At 36.6% G+C, this 20,014-nt stretch overlaps 1 protein-coding gene across 2 annotated transcripts in view; it reads left to right on the top strand.

The window, feature by feature from the left end:
• The window catches only part of CERT1 (ceramide transporter 1), an 80,826-nt gene extending 60,812 nt beyond the window's left edge, over nt 1-20,014 (top strand). Inside the window, exons 8-18 of one of the 2 annotated variants that reach the window (XM_040579446.1) lie at nt 4,253-4,345; nt 4,908-4,994; nt 5,945-6,037; nt 6,618-6,695; nt 10,594-10,689; nt 11,360-11,492; nt 11,612-11,682; nt 12,991-13,119; nt 13,907-14,036; nt 15,345-15,481; nt 16,301-20,014. In XM_040579446.1, the coding sequence (XP_040435380.1) occupies nt 4,253-4,345; nt 4,908-4,994; nt 5,945-6,037; nt 6,618-6,695; nt 10,594-10,689; nt 11,360-11,492; nt 11,612-11,682; nt 12,991-13,119; nt 13,907-14,036; nt 15,345-15,472 (1,038 nt within the window). In that variant the 3' untranslated portion in view covers nt 15,473-15,481; nt 16,301-20,014. The remainder of the gene's footprint in view (nt 1-4,252; nt 4,346-4,907; nt 4,995-5,944; nt 6,038-6,617; nt 6,696-10,593; nt 10,690-11,359; nt 11,493-11,611; nt 11,683-12,990; nt 13,120-13,906; nt 14,037-15,344; nt 15,482-16,300) is intronic. The other variant, XM_040579447.1, reaches the window with a different exon arrangement.

Here is a 20,014-nt window from a genome sequence, read left to right as displayed (position 1 = left end):
GAACACCACTGGTGACCAGCAGGCTCAACTGTCCAGCCAGCATTTTACTCGGTGATGAATTTTTCTTGTCTCTAAGTTAGTATATGTTAATACAGAATAATAATTACTATATAATTTCAATTCATTTAGGTTAGTTATTTGTAACTTTTTTCTTCTTCTGGGGACTAACTGTAAAGCACTTGTTTTAAGCTGCACGGGGTTAACAAATTCATCCGAAATGACATGTTAGGTCTCATGTGACTGATGCCTTGTGTAGCATGAGTAAATACATTTTGAAAGGGGTCACAAGCTTATTTGGAGTTCTTTTCCCAAAAATTAAAATACCAGCAGTTTCTAAAGTCTTGGAGGTTTTAAGTTACTCTGCTTTGGTAAACTTGCAACTTTTTTAAAATCATACATGTCAGTGAAATTTTCTGGGGTTTACAGCACACCCAAGGTAAAATACTTCTAATATTATTAAATAATTACTTTTTATTTGTACTCCTCTAATTGCTGGCCTTCTGGAAGAGGAGATTTTTATTTAATTAAATAATCTGCAATTGTGGTGGGCTAGTCTTGGCTAACAGTCAGATGCCTGTCCAGCTGCTCACCACCCATTCTGCAGGGTTAATGGAATAAATAGGATGAGATTGCTTACTGGTTCTTTTCATGGCAGTACATTCTTGATTTAGGAAAAAAATCACTTTTCTGATTTATAAAAGATTCAGTTAACAGGAAGCAAACCAACAAACACTAGAACAGCTTTCTTCCCCAATTTCCCAAGCTCAGCTTCACTCATTCACTGCAAGCCCCTCTACCCACTGCTTGCTAGCCCCAAGCAGTGTGGGGTAAGGAATGGGGTTTACAGTTCATCTCTGCCATTCCTTTCTGCTCAAACTTTTTCCCCGCACCACCACAGATCCCTACTGTGCAGCAGCAGTCCTCTGGGGAAAAAAAATGTGCCGCAGTGTGAGTCCTCCACAGGACACTGTTCCTTCAGGAAATGTCCCTCTGCTCTGGCTTGATGCCCGCCATGGGCTGCAGTGTGGATATGTTCTCTGGCCTGGAGCTGCTCCTCCTGCTGTTCTGGCCTTGGCATCTGGGCTTTTTCTCACTTTTTGCTCCCCCTTCCTCTCTCCCTGGGGTGTTTTTTGCTCTTAAATACATTCTCAGAGAGGTGCCCCACTCATGGTGGATGGACTCAGCTGTGTGCTGCAGTGGGTCTGTTTCAGGTCTGGCGAGAGCCACCTGTGTCTGACACAGGGCAGCCCCTGGCCTCCTCCCATAAAGGCCACCCCTGCAGTCCCTTGTGGCCAGCACCATGACACCTACACCCTTAAAGACAAAAGTTGACTGTGTTCAGACCTCTGCTCACACTGTTCCACTTCAGTTGTAGAGCTGCTTTTTTTTTCCTCTGTCTTGTTATTTCAGTGGTTAAACGTGGCTTTGTTAGAGTTATCTTCTCTAACTGTGGGCCTGAACAAAAAACATTGCTCAGTCATTTGATAAATAGATGTGGGAGGAGAATGGTATTTATCTTTGTACTTCTGGTTTTCTTGGCTAGATTGTAAACTGCTGTGAGAAGGAAGTAAATACTGTGAGATTATGAAGTTCAGAATACCTTCTCTGAGAGATTAGAGGGGAAAATTACATTACATTGCACAACTGTTAGTGTTTACTTTCTAGCTGGGAGGGTTCTAGAGCTCCAATGCCTGTAAAAGACCATCTAGCAGCGTTGAAAGGGACAGCATCTAGTCTGTCATTTGCGTGTCAGTAGACTGACAACTCTGGCTCTGTGGTGTGCAGTTTTGCCAGAGGAAGAGTAACATCTCAGTCAGTGGCTAAAATCAATGAGCATTTTACAAGTAGTGTGAGTGCCCCTGTAATCTGGCTCTCCTCTCCAGCCTCCTCAATCCAGTAGTTTCAGAACTGCCTTTTACTTAACAGCAACACACAAAGGTGGTTAGTAAGGGTCCCGTGACCTCACAAAATTATACGACCTCTATCTTGTTAAGAGCTAGCTTAGCCTAAAGATGCAAGATGGTTTTATGTCTGCTGAACTTGAAGCAAATGTATTTCAAAATCATAGCTGTCCTAAAAAAAATCTCCTATTAAAAAAGCTCAAGTTGGGTAGAATTTGTTGAATCTACAGGTGACTACAGTCTGACTAGAGATGAATACAGTGTTATGAAGTTAATAACTTTCTCTATAACCCCCAGCCTTGTGGCTTTTTTAAATAACAGGGGGTTATGTTACTTTCTGAAGGTTGGAAACTATTTCTAAACCTTTGAGAATAAGAAACTCATTATAAAAACATTTTTTTTATTTTTAAGGACACAGCTAAAGTAATGCACTTAATTATTGTAATTTTAGTGTTCTATATTTAGTTTTATTTCTGTTACCAAAATAGATGATGGCCAGAATAAAATTAATACAAAAGCATGTAATGTTATCTAGAGGTAATTATAGTTACAGCTTTGCTTTTAGCCTTTTACTTTTAGATGTTAAGATCCTGAGCTTGGCTTCTTGTTTATCCAGTGCAGTTATGTCTTCCAGTGTGATCCTCTCAACTATATTTTAAAATAGACTTTTCTTAAAATGTATGAACAAAGCAAGGGTATAATTTCTAGTATTCGGTCCACTGTTTCATTTGCAACAAAATCCTTGTGATGATGCTTTTCATGTTGTCTTGAGTCCCACAACATTTTTCTGTTAGTTTCATTTAACTGTACTAGTTGTTATTAATGAGCAAACTTAGCTTCTGAACATTTAATTTTACTTTAAGATTAGCATGTTTAGGTAGCTTATTTGTTCACCTTTGACAATTTTAACTTAAACGTTTCATTAAATCTTACATGGTTTTAATACACCAGTAATTTTTCTGCTGTGCAAACAGTTTCCCTATTTCTTCCCTATTTAATGTTGTTGCCAAGAGAAGCTGGCAGATTTAGAGTTATCTTTTGACATGTGAATTATCACTACTTTGCAGATGTAAGTACAGAAGGTGTGGGGATTTGAGGTGAGCAGGAGGAGGAGTTGGGGGTGTGTATTGTTTTTCATTCCAAGTGTTCAGGTAAAACTTCTTTTTCTCAATGAGTTATAGTCAAGTCATGCTTTATGCATCTTCAGGACTCTCCAGTTACTTTCAAAAAAAGATAAATATGCCAAGTTCTGTGAAACGTAAGTGTTAGCAGTTATTGCCTCCTTGTGATAGTTTCAGAAAGGAAAACACTCACAGATGAAGACAATACTGTCTTCAAAGTGCTGCTTCTTTTCCTAAGAATCTTCCTGTGGAAAACTATACTACTTTGTTTTACATCAAAACTGTTGCTTTACTTTTGAAACTTTTCTTTAGAAACTGGAAAATGTGTTCCAGAGTGAATGTTACCACCAGATACCCAGTTGGTAAAGTCAGCCTTTCAGTATTGCTTAAGGGTTCTCCACTGAATCTTTAAAATTCAAATTGGGTTGCTGAATAATTATGTTATCTAAAACAAAGTTTTCATCACCTGGAAGACCGAACTTTGTTCCACATGAAGTGATTCTGAAAGGGGACAGAGGAACATCTTGCATATTAAAGCTGATTTCTGCAAGAATTTTGTGTTTATAGGTTTTTCACTGAGAATTATCTGGAAGTATGTAGAATTTGCCCAGGAAATACTAGACTTAATCTGATTCTGGCTTTACTACGTTTTTACTCAAAATAGACAATGCTACAGACATCAAGGGCTCTAGTACAGTCACACCTATTATGGGAAAATGATGTTGAGTAGTTAGTCTCTGCATAGAGTTCACAATGATTTGCGTTTGTCCCATGCCAGCTGATCATAGATACATACTTACATGCTGTGACTTATTAGTGTCTCACCACATTCAACAAGTTAGTTTTTTATTGGTCTTAATACTCACCCTTTGTTATCTCTGCCCAAGCATCTGTGTCAAAGAGATTTCTGTCACTCAGATACAAAGTCTGACTTTAATAAACCATGAATAGCTGTGCTTAAACTAGATAACTAGTTTTTGGTCACTGATGTGGTTTCTTTCTTGTGACTTAAAGAAGGTACCCTGAAGGTTACTGGCTCCCCAAGCTTTGTATTATGTAGTATATGTATATGGGTGTATATATAATGCATACATGCAAATAAATTCAGAAAATCAGAGCTTTGCAGTTGTAACTTGGAAAAAAGCTATACTGCTCATTCCATTTATTGGTGTGTTGACTATTTTCAGTCAGTTTATTCTCTCTGCACCAAATGATCATGTAATTTTACAGGAGATAGAAAAAAGGAGAAGAATTGAAGAAGCATACAAAAATGCTGTGACAGAACTGAAGAAAAAGTCCCATTTTGGAGGGCCAGACTATGAGGTACAAATTCTACTTTTGAGATTTTAAAAAATGCTATGCCTTGACTCAGCTCTACCAGCTGTTTAGTGTTAAACTGTTCTTTCCAAGAATTTTCGATAGACATCCCCAGAATTTTATCTTCTCTTGTTATGTTTTGAGAGCACATATTTGAAGTCTATCCTGGATTGGATTCCCCAAGGCACTGGAATACTTGGAAGGAGGCTTAGCTACACAATTATGTTAATATGTGTACTTTACTGACACACTGTAAACATCTGTAAGAGACTATATAGATTAATTAAAACCTAAATCTGATGTGAAGGCATACTAACACTGTAACTTAGTTTCCTGGGTTTTTTCTTCTTTATACAACTATCCCTAAATTGTACTTAGGAAGAGTAACTTCCTTTAACAAGTAGAGTTTTCAGAGAAACTATAATCTAAGAATATCGGTGAAAATATTTGAGGTCTATAGAAAAAAATTGCTTCTGCATAATACATAAGTATGAATTTCTAATATTGAAGTGAAGTGGAACTCTCATAGCTCAAAAATTTTGAACTGGTTTTGTTTCTTATGCTCTAGGAGGGTCCTAATAGTCTGATTAATGAAGAAGAGTTCTTTGATGCCGTTGAAGCTGCTCTTGATAGACAGGATAAAATGGAAGAACAGGTATTGGTACTTGAAAAATGTCTTAAGGTGGGCACTTCATGGGAGACTTCTGACTTAAACTCAGTCCTGTGGTGCATCTCATGAAGCGCTAGGTAGCTTATTCTGACACACTGATAAGAGGAATTCACTTGATTTTTTTACATGAAATATTGTTGCTTAACACTAATTTTGAGAAAGTGACTTCGTAGTTTATATAGAAAAGGATAGTGTGTTATGCTAACTGAATGTCTCTACTTTCTAACTCCTAGATGAGTGTCCTATATAAAACTTACCTTTATATGTAACTGATGCCCTATGCAAATAAGGATATCAAATGCTGCAGCTGTTTCTCAAAACCTAATTATTGCTCTGAAGCATCTGTTGACTAACAGTATGTGAAATAGGAAAGATGCAGTTGTGTTGGTGTTTGCTTTTTATTTAAAAATTCTGAAGGCTGCAACTACTTCTCTAACTTATTTCTTGAATACACTTGAATGACAAGGATCAAAAAAGGTGTAAGATGCATGTGAGGAAATACAGGATATGAGAACACACAGCAGTATATAAAATAAGGGAGTAACAAAGTGGTGCAGCATCCTCTGTCTTGAAAGTGTTTAGGCTTATGAATACAGTGAATATAATTACTTGGTTAAAACTAAAAGACTTTCCAGGGTGCATATATACCCAACAGAGTGCCTGTGCTTGGGGTCTCTTAGCTGAGTGTAAAAGTTCTGAGTGACTTTTGTACGACTACATGGATCTGATCTGTTCTGCTTAACTCAGAAATATACCTTGAGGTATACATGAATTCAGTCTTCAGGCCTGTTCACTTACTGAGAATTCCAGCAGGATGACAGCTTCATGCCTGTCGTGGACAGCATTAGTTGTTTTAGCCACTACATAGATTGAGGATGACTCATAGTCCAGCCAGTGGCAGTTGACTACTAATAATTAAACCTGTTTTGTTGCAGTCCCAAAGCGAAAAGGTTAGATTACACTGGCCAACATCCTTACCTTCTGGAGATGCATATTCTGCTGTGGGGACTCACAGATTTGTCCAAAAGGTAAGATACTTCTTATGATCTCCTCCAAATAATGGGCTGACCTGTAATCGTTCTGTATAATATCTTGTATGAGTAGGTGAGATATTAACTTTTTTTAGGTGTTTCTAGTAACTTTCAATGGTATACTCGCTTCCAAATGAAGTAGCTGGAATTGGAGAAGGACTGTTTTCTGTCTTGGCTCAAAAAATACTAATAGGAGTATCTGTTTAGAATACTCTTGACTTGTATCAAGCTTGTCAGAATTAACAAGGGAAAACTCCCAATTTGTGACCCTCAGTGTTTTTAAGATACCTTCACCAAAATTCATTGAATTGATTTTATTAAAAAAAAAACATCCAGTCACTTGTATCAGGATCAGTTGACTGTTTTTTAGTGTTACTAGAAACACTGTGCTCCTCTGAGCTACGCTGGGAGCATAGTACAGAATAGGTGCATGAGATCAGCGTTTGCTGCTGTGCTTGCTGCTTATGGTGCTTTTGTTTTCCTTTTCTTCATTATCTTGTGCTTGTAAGTTGGTACTGAATGCTCTGTTGTGCCTTTGTTCTGATTACTTGGTTTTTTCTTTGTCTGTCTCTGGTAGCCCTATAGTCGCTCTTCCTCCATGTCTTCCATTGATCTAGTCAGTGCCTCTGATGATGTTCACAGATTCAGCGCCCAGGTACTGTATTAATGTGTAGAGTGGGGGTTGCATATCTCTGCTGTATTTCATCCTCTTCTCTAGAAACCTGGGTTTTTTGTTACATAAATCACTGCTTGCTTTAAACTAGTACATTGAGATAAACAAAGGAGTTCTCTATTTCTGTACTAAATGGTTGTCTTTTTACATTCAGCTTGCATGCATATCACTTGTGCAGAGGCCCAGATCTTGTGAAACTGTTGGATTTAATTCCATAGCTTTAATAAAAATGCCTACCATTTGAATATCTTGCATTTCTGATTATTATAGAAGTTGAATAACACCTGTTTTGTGTGGGCTGGAGATTGAATAGTTTTTAAATCAAAAGTTTAATCTTTGTCTTTAACTTTTGTTTGTAATGACATTAATATACTAAACATCAAGGTTTACTATTACCATTTTTTTACCACTGCCACTAGTTTTATTACTGTAAGGTCATAAAGTCTGTTGGCAAACAAGGTTGTGGGTATGAGAATTTTTACTGAGCATTTCAATATATTCACTTATCCTTCAGAAAACAAGTCGACATCCTGAATATGTCAGTGTAGTCATAGACATATTCCAGTAATATACAAAATTACTCTAGGTGCTTACTCTGAAGATCATAATTTAGAGTAGAATTAGATAGGTGAGTTCATGTGTTCGCTCTTTAGTTTCAAAAAAAGTTGTTCAGACATGGCATTCATGCCACTAGTTTCCTTCCGCTGTGGTCAGTATGTGATTGTGAATATGGAGCTTCCTTCTGACATCTGTCATTTTAGAGGGTTTTTTGAAATCACTAACTAATGCTGAAAAAAACTTGCTTTTTCAAATAGAAGGAATGAATTTTCTTTTGATTAACAGAGCCTGGAATTGTACCATCTGCAGACCTTACTAGCAGCTTTGAGCAGGACCCTAATATTTAAGGGTATACTCATTGGACTGAAACCCTGACACTTGGTCTTGCAGTCAGTTTCTGAAATTGGAACTTACCACTAGGGAAAGAGCGTGTGGGTCATAATTGCACAATACTGATAGGCTTGCTCATCTGCTGGTACTCCAGTAAGCAAATTAGTTTTTCAGTTTTTGGGAGGAGGGGGGAGATCAAGTAATAAAGAAGCATGTTTGACTCCAAAGATAGGAACTAGTTGTCTATCAGGCTATTGGGTACGTGGACAGTTCAATACAAGGGAAACTCACAGTTGCTAAAATATGCAGGCCTCCTCATTTTCACCTCTCTTATGCCTGTAGTAATGTTTGTGCATTTGTATGATAAACCTGAGTATCTGGGCACTAGTGAGGCTGAAATCTAACCATTTAGAAATGAAATTTAGAGTTCCATTGCTACTGAAAAAGCAGGTGAAAGACAACTGAGAGTATGAAGAAAACATAAGCACACCTTCTTTTGGTGGCAACCTGTTCTGGAATGGTTATTAATATGAAGCTGGCCTCTGTCCCCAGGCTGAAGATTTGGCTTTTAGAAAGGCAAGCAAATATCTTGACTCTGAATAAATGTGACTTGTTTCTAGACTTCATTCATACAAAGGGAATTTTCATATCACTAAAAGGTTAAGTAGAGACTTGCAGCCTTGTTTTTAAGGTTGAGAATTATAAAAATGTATTCTGATGGGAGCTAATTCTTCAGTGTGCCTCTAGAAAGGCATTGATTTGCCTCTGCCAGTTAAGTGGGAGGTCAGGTCACTTTCATTTAAAATGCAGTTACTTTTTTGAATTGTAGATCACTTTTAAAGCACTGAGATTTTAAAACATTGAGCTGTTCTAAGGGCCTTTGAAGTGAAGAACTTCCCACTTAAAGTTCATGCCAAGGCCACCTGGCATACAGGTTACAAGGGAACCAGAGGTAAATGCAGGCCTGTCCAGTAGGGAGGAGCCTGTGAGTCTTGACTGTGTGCCTCTGCAATAGCTGCAGGCTGACAGACAGCGGCCAACGTGTAGATTACATAGTTTGGACAGGTAGTATGTATGCACAAGGCAGTTGTAGGTACTGCAGTTGCTTGGTGAAGCAGAAGTAAGAAAGCTGACATTGCGCTCCTGTTGATACGACCTTCTCTTCTTCCCTTGCTACTCCCATCATTCATCTGCATTTAGCATGAAGCAAAAAGCCGCAAAAGACAAAACAAACATACAAAAGCTAGCTTTGTCCTTAATAGATTAAGAGCTAGGGGAGAAGACACGCAGAGACCTGAAGGTGTTGCAGGTAAACATTGGGGTCATACTGAGGATTAGTTTCTGAAAGAAGTGTGACCTACAGCAGTAATTAAATATCTAAACAGTCCACATTCTTACCTGTTTTGGATTATACTGTCATTGTTTCTCTGGAAAAAATAAATAGAAGAATCCTTTACAGGAAACCTGCTAGTAACTGGCAGGAAAAGATGTCCTGTTTAAAAGCAGGAACACAAATCTTGTGGGTGTGTTTAGTTCATTATAACTCAAGAACAAACAACAAAACCAAATAAAACCCAAAAACCGGACTGATAACTTTTTCTTTTGTAGGGAAGACTATAGTTAAAATAAAAATAAAATCCATTGCGTGGAAATTCTAGTTTATGTACTTCAACGATTTTTTTTAATTGATTCAATTACCTTTCTTCCTGGTTTTTGAATGTGTTGTCCATGGAGTACATAGTACAAACAAAATTAGTGCTTGAAGTTAGAAGTAAATAACATCTTTCAATTCTGTATTGTATCAGAAAAAGATAATTAAATATGACTTAATTTTGGTTTCTACTTGTACTACTTGCTCAAATAGGTTTTATATGTTTTTATAGGCACACTAGGCTTTATTTTTTTGTTAAGTTGTGCAAAACCACTCACAGTACAGGTTCAAGCTATTCATCTTGTGATTGTGCACTTAGACTAATCTTTGTGTTGGTCAGTTAACTATCCTTTGCTTGTAGTGCTGTCTGACTTGAAAAAAACGGTATTTCTAGTGATTTGGGAAAATAGTGTCAATCACATGGACTTATTTGCTGTGACAAGTTTTGTGGTCGCCTGCCTTTTGGGTGCAAAAAAGTTATTAAAATAGTTCCAGTACTTGTAAAAATTACACAGCAATTAATACTTTATATTTTTGCTTCTCTTTTTATTTGGGGGAGAGTGGGATTTTGGAGGGGGGGTGGGGGTAGCGGGGGACACAAAAGAAACAGATTATAGATTTAAAATAAAATTCCTATTTCTTTGTCCCAGGACATGCATGGTATATGGAATAAAATGAGGTATTCACATAGCTTGACAAAAATGTGTCCAATATTTGGCCTTTAAGAAAAGGACATTTCTACCTAGCTAAATAATTTTTAAATTATTTTATAATAGTAGTCTGATTCATCATAAATTTTCTTAATGTAAGCTTTTCTGTCTTTTTTTCTAGCTGTGCAAAGATGCCAATGAAACCAAATAAGCATGCTTTGTTCATTACTGTTTCCTTCACTGTTCTTGCAATATAACTTGTGATATGCACTTGTTTTCTTAGTTTGTCTTCCTCCCCACCCCCCACCTTTGTTCATATTTTTAAATGCTCCTCTGAGTATCTTGCAGTGCATTGGAATTGCATTTAGAGATACCTGAAGTAAGTTCCTGTATGCTGAAATAAAATTGTCTTAAGTAGAAATAGTGAGTTTTGACACTTTACAGGTACAAAGGAAGGATAGGAAATACCCATAAAGAAAGCTGGAAGCTGAATCAAGGTCTTGGGCTTTGTTTCTGAAGTCCAGAAGTATCTGCTGGTTCTTAACCTGTAATAGAAAGCTCTGTTGTCCAAATTCTGCTTCTGCACAGGGTCTGAAGTATTGACTTGTGGCTTCCAATAGTGTACAGTCTCTGCCCAAGAAGACGAAATGAATGAGCTAAAAATGTGTATTTATTTTTTTCTTCTTTAAAGGTGGAAGAGATGGTACAAAACCACATGACGTATTCCTTGCAAGATGTAGGAGGAGATGCCAATTGGCAGCTAGTGGTAGAAGAAGGAGAAATGAAGGTAAATGCTTGGGGTTTTGTGTAATTGATGTGAGATTATATGCTGTGAAGATGGATAATTTCACTCTGCCAGACTTGTGTTAGATTTATGGTTGGACATGATAGCTGAAGGTTTTTTTTCCAACCTAAATGATTCTATGATTCTCTGGGAATACTATCACTCGGCAAGTTATGCTGTTAAAACTTCTGAGAATAGCATTCTTTCAAGTTAGGACTGGAGTCCACAAAGAGCTGTGGCTTTTAATTGTTCATACAAAATCCTGTCTAACTCTTGCAATAGCTTTGCGTTTGCAGATTACTTTCTCATTCTCTCCTACTTAAAACATGGTATCAAAATGATGTGTAAATTCAATGTACAAACATGTTAAGAGTAGGAAGTTACTGTGTTGGCTGCTCTACTGTGCTTGTATGGATCCTTGTACATAGTGGTAAATAAAGTAGCTTAATTTTTGAGTAGGGAGTCAAAATACTAGTATTTATGTATAATGTGAATTGCTGTGTAAGAATGCCTGCACTGGTAGTTTCCAGGAACCGTGACATGGCAAATGGTTTGTGTGTTAGTCTTCTAGGTGGTTGTTTTTTTTAAAAAAACTGATGAAATTTAAACAATTAAAACATGAACAGTTCTGACAATTTCTATTCTACATTTCTTTCTTTATATTTGGCTATAGGTATACAGACGAGAGGTGGAAGAGAATGGAATAGTTCTAGATCCTTTGAAAGCAACCCATGCTGTTAAAGGGGTGACAGGGCATGAAGTTTGCCACTACTTCTGGAATGTCGATGTTCGTAATGACTGGGAAAGTAAGGAATTGCTTCTTAAGTTTTGCACGTTTATCAGCAAGGATATTGTTTATAACAATGACCTAACATCTTGCTTGGTTACTGATGGATTATTTTTTTCCCCCCTCCTCCTCTTTTAGCAACAATTGAAAATTTCCATGTTGTGGAAAATTTAGCTGATAACGCAATCATCATTTACCAGACACATAAGGTAATAACACTTCAGCCGTATGCATACCTTACTGAGACAGTCTGGGGCATATGTGTTCTAATCTGATTCTGAATACTTTCATGTCTTAATTTAAAATACTGTTCAGAACTGTTTCAGAACAAGTTCTGTATTAAATTGCAACTTCATCAATTTTTCAGACTTGTCTTGATAGCATATTTGGTTGTGCATGTGCCTGATAGAGCTTGTAATAACAAATGAGAATTGCTTTTAATCTCTTAAATATATCACTGTCAGAAAGGCAAGAGTCATCTAAAGCAAACGGAAACAGTAAATCAACACTTGACTACAAGGAAGAAACCTATACCACTGTATCATATGTTTTCATGAAATGATGCAAATTATTGCTGACCACAATTAGTTGACAAGCATATTTGCATTATGAGGTGGTATAATTGCTGGTTCAACATTTGTTCTTGTAATTTCATTATGTTCTTACTCCCGCAGCCAGTTCTAGTGTAAATTTACTAAAAAGTTCCTTTGTATTATAACTCCACAACTGTAGCTTAAAGGCTCAAAAAAATTGAGAATGAAGTGTACAGATTCATCTTTAATCTTGCATGATTCCAAGTATTAGTATACTCAAATATTAAACCACATATTTTTCTTTGACAATTTTGTCAGTAATGCAGTTACCTTAAACTTCTGTATTGTAAGAGGACTCGTGATTTTAAGTAGACAGTTGTGTGAAGTGTATAGTGTTATAGTAACGGCTAGACTTTTTAACCCTATTGAGTGTCAGGAAAATGGCTCTTCTATATTTTCTTATTTTGTCAGACATTTTGCTTCTGAAACTCTCTTAGATAATACCAGTTTACCAAATCTATCTTACTGAAGTAGTAGCTTTTTGAAATAATACATGTTTTAAATATGTTTCTACACCTCTCTCTGAAGACTTAAGTAACTGTGGATGCATCTACTTTATACTTAAATACTAGTTCAGTTTGTGTCTTACAAGTATTAACTAAAAAGTAAACCTCAGGTTGAGGGAACAGGAGGGGAACTGCCTCTTCCTGTTTGTCTGCTGAAAAAGTCATTGCAGCTTGGCTTTCTGTGTTTCAAAGGCCTTAAATTTTTGCCTTAAATTTTTAAAAATTAAGCATAGCTATATAACCTGATACTCATCTGTACAGCTATATTCTGTTTCAGTTTTGAAAATGAAATAACTAACTTGAAGAAACTTAAATAATGTGATTGACCTGGTTTGCCTTGCTTGTGTTTTGCTTTTAAAGATAGTAAGTATTTAATTTACAAAACTGGGAAAGTTTATATTCAGCTGTTTCTCTGCAGAGGGTGTGGCCAGCTTCTCAAAGGGATGTGCTATATTTGTCTGCCATCAGAAAGATACCAGCATTCAGTGAAAATGATCCTGAAACATGGATTGTGTGCAATTTCTCAGTGGAACATGACAGTGCTCCTGTAAGTGTTATTTTCATTCTGTCAACTTCTGCTTTTAAGGTAATATTTTTCCATTACATGATAATGCGTGTGCAATACTAATGTGTGGGAGTTGAGGAGGCTATGCAAAAACCTAGTTTATTTAAACTAGGTGATGCAGTGACCTGATGAGAGCATTCTGAGCCAAAAGCCTTCTTGCCTTACCTCAGCAGTTGGCAGACCTAAGGTGTTGCAGTAGAATACAAGCAAAATTTCTGGAGATTTGTAAACATCTTAAAGAATTGAGCTGATTTCATGTGGAATCAAATCAATAACTCTTACATATTGTCAGATACAGGAGTAGGTTTGTATAACTGTAGATGTGGAATCTGTTAAACCTCCATCTTGCAGTTCTGCCTTGCTTCTGTCAGGTAGTAGCAGTGGGTTATTTTCTGTGGAGTATTTCTGTGCTGATTGCTATGCCATAGCCAGCTTACCAGGGAAAAGTGACTTAACTGGTATTTGTAAATGCTGATTCATTATTCTTTAAATGTTTCTCTAGTCATTTGTCACAGTAATTGAAGTAATTCACTTGTAATACCTATTAAGCAAGCAGTAACCTGAGATTCAGGCATTTGAGTTTAACCCTTTCCCAGTTCACCATGTACCTTTCATTTCACACATTTGTTACATCCATGTAGTGCTAGAATGCACACTCTCAGAAACACAGCTTCTGAGGTGTCCTGGACTTCATAGTAGATTGAAATGTTAGCAGCGAAGTATGCTGGAACAAATGTAGAGACTTACAAATGTTTAATTTTTTTGGCAGCTGAACAATCGCTGTGTCCGTGCCAAAATAAATATAGCTATGATTTGTCAGACATTAGTAAGCCCACCAGAGGGGAACAAGGAAATAAGCAGGGACAACATCCTATGCAAGATTACATATGTAGCTAATGGTAAGTCTAAAATTTTTCAATATGACATTTGTGATGTAAGCTAATTCTGGGGAGCTGAATACTGGCAAAAAAAGCTTTGTGTACTTTTCTGTTACATTTACATATAGCGTCACACTTTTGGTCTTCATGTTCAAAAATACTTGAATTAATGTGCTACATGAATTAGAGAATGGATTCATTCATTCTGTGGCATGCTGGGAGGAATAAACGGAAATGGTGTGTAGCTCAGTCCTAAGTACAGACCCTTGGGGTGGAGGAGGGTGGGCAGAACTGTCTGCAACTGGGATGACTTGGCATAGCTTTTAGCTTCAGTAATAGTATGTCTTTTTCATGTATTGCTGTAATTTTTTCCCCCCCAATTCATCTTGTTAGGCTGAAAAGCTGCTGACAGCGAAGATACAGTTTGTACCCTCAGTGTAGGGAAGAGCAAATATGAGGATGTTTGCAAGCTGTATAATCTAGCCTTTTTAACTGATAGTATCTTTAATATTGACTGAAAAGTTACTAAAGCCAAACTATATTGTCACTGGCCCAGTATTTAGCAGTGTATTGTAGTACGAGCTACATACTTAATAGCTCCTCTCCTGCAGCTGCGACACTTTGAGTAGTTCACCTGCTTATTACTTTTAACCACCTATTACATGGCTTACTGAGAGTCAAAGTCTGAAAAATTAGTTCCCTAAATCCTTGCCATATGAGTGATATGATCTGTGTTAAATCCTGTATAAATAATACTAAATAAATAATTAAATTATGGGGTAAGCTGCTTTGTTTCCTTTTTAGAAGTTTCCCGGTTACTTAAACACATTTTCATTGATAAATTCTGAACTATGACTATATGTGAAGTGACAGCTTTTTCAGCAAAATACTTCCCCTGTGAATTGAAGCATAGTTCAGAATTCATTTGAATCTTAAGTGCTTTAAAAAATAGTTTGTAAGACAACAGCCATGTAGCAATTCCGCAGACAAATGCAGCAGTTGCTGGAAAGTTAAGTTTGGCTTCTCTTTTCTTTGAAATAAGAAGTGACTTAAGTCTTGGTTTTCTGTTGTTTCTTGGAAGTACTTAAAGAATATCATCATCCATTTGGTATCCCCCAAAGACTCACAACACTCATGTTTAATGTTTTTTAAATAGTGGCATCATAGAATTGGACTAAGCTTAAGCTGTAAGGGCATATAAATATTTGGTGATCGTTATTCTTCCCTCTTAATTCAGAAAGAGTTGCAGGAATAACAAACTTGAATTTTCTTTTCTAGCCTTTAGTGGATTTGCTGTATTTCAGTGTCTTTCTTCCTGTCTACTTCTAGTGAACCCAGGAGGATGGGCACCAGCATCAGTGTTACGGGCAGTGGCAAAACGAGAATACCCAAAATTCTTGAAGCGTTTTACATCATACGTGCAAGAGAAAACAGCAGGAAAGCCTATTTTATTCTAGTATTAGCAGGTATACACTAATTTTTTCGTTCTTCATTCACTTGTGTAAATTTAAGGTCAAACAGAAGTATTCCATCTAGAAACGTTTTATGATTGGCATAAATTTGGTGCTTAGTTTAAAACATTCATTAATTCATGTGTATTACTAGGATGAAAAATAAGGGCTCCACAAGTTACCAAGTATTAATTTTTGTAGACTTTATTAGTTTATCTTGTACGTTTTTGCACACGTCTTAATTTACGAAGAAGTATGAATAGATACTGTTTTTTCTCAGCTACCACAGGCATTTTACACTTGTTCTGGAAAGAACAGAGTGAAGTCTCTCTGGAGCCTTGTGATGTTTTAATATCTTAAATTCTTATAATTGCATATTTGATAGAATATTTTGATGGTCAAAGTATTCTTTTCTAATTCTTGTTAGTGTGGACTCTTGCTGCGTACTTCATTATGTGTAACTCGTACCAAACCATCAAATTCCATGTGGTAATTCTAGTATTACAGCATGATCTGAAAATAAGTTTTTAATCGCTGCTTCTAGGCATGAGATAAGCTACCCCTATTTTTGGATTCTGTTTATTATGTCAGATTCCAAAAGTCTTATTTATTTGATCCCTCTGTAACAGGTAGCCCTGTAATGATTCACATTTTTCACTGTATATTGTTGGAGACCTAGTGTAGGTGAACCATTAAAAACATGGCCGTCACGAGCAAACAGTTCATTTGTGATCATAGCAGTGCTGATACTGTTTAAGGTGTTCAACAAGTTCTTGTTTTCCTCTTAGTGTTCAAACTTTTCAGTGCTGTATTTTTGTCTTTGCTTACCTGCAGCAATCCAAACAAGACTGGGTGAGCATTCCACGTTGGAGAAGTGACCATGCATAGAGCACTCCATGCTGGAACAAAGGATCTACAGTCTTCTATGGCCCAAGTTCTAGGCTTTCTATACTGAAGTGAAGAAGTGTTGCAACACCGTGGGGCTGAATATTTAACACTAGCTCTCTCCTGCTAACTTTTCTTGCTGAATCAGTGTGTAATTATAAATACATGTATTGATAACATGTATATGGCTCTATTTTTATTTGCTTGCTTTAAAAGAACATGTACAACTTTGAATCAGCAACGTGAGTTACTGCTTTAATTTTAAACAAGTTGCAGAATTTCAGTCAGCCTTCCTAAGATATTCGCGCAGTTCTTGTGCATGTCTAAAAAGCACAAAAGACAAATGCACATATAGCATACTGTATGTGCTTTATATGCACAAAAATCTAGTGGTATTTTGGGGAGGATGAGGGGAGGGACTTCAGTAAAGCCCAGGTGACTTATTGGTAGGTTTTGTTTTGCTTTGTATAATCACAGTTCACTGCTGCTGGTTTCTATAATGAATCATCTTGTTACATAAAATGTCACTTAATACCTGAGGGCTGTCAATATCCTTACGACTTTGCCTTTTCTATTGTCTTACTCCTATGACGATCTCTAGTTCTGAAGGAGTAAGAGTGTGAAAAGCTTTATTTTTTCCAGATATATCTATATTTCTATTGTATTTTTTAGTTCTGTAATATGTGCTACAGAATTTTTGTTATTAAACATGATCCAGAAATACCTAGGAAGGTTCTGTATGAGAGGGCAAGAGACTCCTGAAAGCTAGAAGTCATCTGTCCATGCTGTATGTGGACTGCTTTCTTGCATGATATCCAGGGCTTTCCCAAAACTGTGAGAAGGTACACTATAGTAATTATTGAAGTAATATGAACTACATAAGGCAACATTCCCAGTCTAGAATGAGGATGAGTACATTATTTTCAGATCCTGCATGTGTTTTCCTCATCTTAATAAAGCCATGATATGAGGTTTATGTAGAAAATTACTTGCCTCTTGATCAAAAACCTGTCAGAGCTATAAAAATGCATAGTCATTATTGGAAAAGTTCCCTTTAGTTGCTGTGAGGATTTAAATGTCAGATATTTGCCTGCCTTTGATTCTGGAGATGCTCATTAGGAGAGGACTGTGGCAGACTGGTACTGGCTTTGAGGTCTTTTGTCCATGTCCCATAGCTGGAAACCCTTCAGAGATTGCTCAGTGTTTCACTGACCTGTGCTATCTCAAGAGAAGTTTGAGACATATCTTTTTCAAAAGAAAGCCGGAAGTCTTATTTGATATAGTATGGTAGGTGTCTGAAAATACAGTAACTCGGTGAAGATTTGGTAAATGATTAAATGTGATCTGCGCAGTGTTGAAAGACTTCAGTCTGTTCATCTTCTCTGCAGAGGTGAAATCATGCATAATACATGCATGCAGATTTCATGCTCCATATAACTCTTCCTTTTTATTTGCCTTTCTCTAATGGTGTGCATGGAATATGCCTTATTACAGAGTTACTCTGTTAATTCGAACATGTAGAAAAGTGCCTATATGGTAATGCTAGTAAGGCAAATAAGATGAAAATATGTACATGTTTACTCTATCACCAGTGAGCATTTTATATAGAGATGTTAAAAAAAAATCTTATACCTCAAATGTACTTCATCTTTTTACAATCAACCAAGCAATGGTACATTCCACCATAGCCACTGATGGGAACTTTAAAAAAAAAATGAAATCCAAAATAGAAAGAAATTAACTCCTTATTTGCCATTTCTGGTAACTGTTGGAACACAGGCAAGTTTATTAATTTAATTGGATAGCTTTATTCTATGAAGGTATGGAAAGTTTACAAAGCAGTATATAAATTTATATCATTAGTTGCATTTGCACTAAATGTGATGTACTTTTGTGATTTATTCTGTAAATAAAATTACACTACAGATACCATTTGTAAAGAATAGCGTTTACTTTTAGATAAAGGCACTGGTACTTCACTACAGCTAGCCCTGCCCCATCAATGTTGAGAGGCTTCTTTAAGAATATGGAAGGAGTTGCAAGATACAGAAATGGGTATTAATTGACCTCTTTATAAAAAAAATGAAGAAAAAAAAAAAGACACTTCTCTGTAGGACTCTTAGATTGTCTGTGTGTAACTAGCCATTAGATTCTTCTGGAAGGGATCTTGCTATTATGGTTTTAAGACATTCGACCTGTCTCTCTTTTCGCCCATCACTCTCTTCAGTCACTGCTCTGTATCTGTGTGCTCTGAGTTCACTTTTTCCTGTTAATGGCTCAGTAGTATTTATACAGCTATGGTGGTCTTGGCAGAAGCAGCTCCTGACTCTAGACTGGATGTCTTTAGAAGCAGAACCAGTCTGAAGGGCTGAGAACGCAACAATCATCTCCATTAGATACCATTCTCTAAATATCTGTAGCCATTTGGATGCTGCCAAACTAGATCTGAAGGAAATGACTTGATGGAACTTGTATTAGGAGTGAGGATGAGACTGTCATTGTTCTCCTGTCTGAGAACCTGAACATTCTTATTTTGACAAATTTATCTGTGAAAAATGTGATGCACTTTGGGGTGGGGGTGGGGGAAATTACCTTTTATTTAATCGGGCTGAGCTAGCTTATCTGAAGTTGTGCAGATTCTCTTTAATCAGATTGTCCACCTGTATTTTTGTCAAATTGTACAGATAACACTGTATTTGAATTGCCACTGTTCATCTACAGACTTAAAACATGAGTCATATTTTTGAGTACCTTGATTGTGTAGACTCTGTAACTGTTCTATAATAGCTTTATGATTCTAATAAGTTTCAAAAATTGAAAGAAGTTGGTTCTTCCATGTTACAATCACAAATCTAAAACCAGTATTTAAAAGTTGAAAGTATTAAAAAAAAATTGAGAAAAATCCTGGTTTGTAGTTACTATCAACTTTCAGTGCTTTAGAGAAACTTACTTAAAACATTATACTTTATAAACAACTTTTAGATCATGTGTGAAGTAATCTGCATTATACTGTATGGAAAACATTTAACAGGAAAGCAGTTTGCTTTTATCACTGAGGTTACAGAGATGAAAAATTGAATGCCACATTAGTTCATATATAGAAAACCACATTTTGAGGCATGTTAAAATTTCCTGTACAGTATAGTCCTAATATAGAGCACTTACAAAGTATTTCAGCTCTTGTCTTCATCTGTACAGAATGAACGTCATCATCGAAGTTTCTGTGTGAAGAAGAGAGGTCCAAGACTGAGGAGTGCCAGAGGATAAACATGTGGCTTTTTCTGAAATACAAAGAATTTTTAAAAAGAGATGAGCTTCTGTAGAGGAAGCTTTTTTTAATAGCTGAAATAGCTGGTGCCTAAGGGATCAACAACAATCCTACCTTTATTTGTTATGGAGGGATTTCTACTTTTTGTGTAGTAATGAATAAAGCTGTAGAAACCTTACAAGTATGCAAGACTAGAGGAACAATTTGAAATAACAAGGAGGCATCACTTGCACAAAAAGATGACTTACCAAAAGCTTAGTTGCACCAGGCCTCTGGTAATGTATTGCAACAAGTAACATAGTCCTGAGCTAAGACTTGCCCTGGAAGAATTCAGCTATTTTAGCTGGCACAAAGAAATCCCCCAAAATAAAATAAAAATACAGTCACATGCTTGA

This window comes from Falco naumanni, chromosome Z, assembly GCF_017639655.2.
Source record: "Falco naumanni isolate bFalNau1 chromosome Z, bFalNau1.pat, whole genome shotgun sequence".
Taxonomy (NCBI): Eukaryota; Metazoa; Chordata; class Aves; order Falconiformes; family Falconidae; genus Falco; species Falco naumanni.
This window is presented reverse-complemented; position numbering and strand designations above follow the sequence as displayed.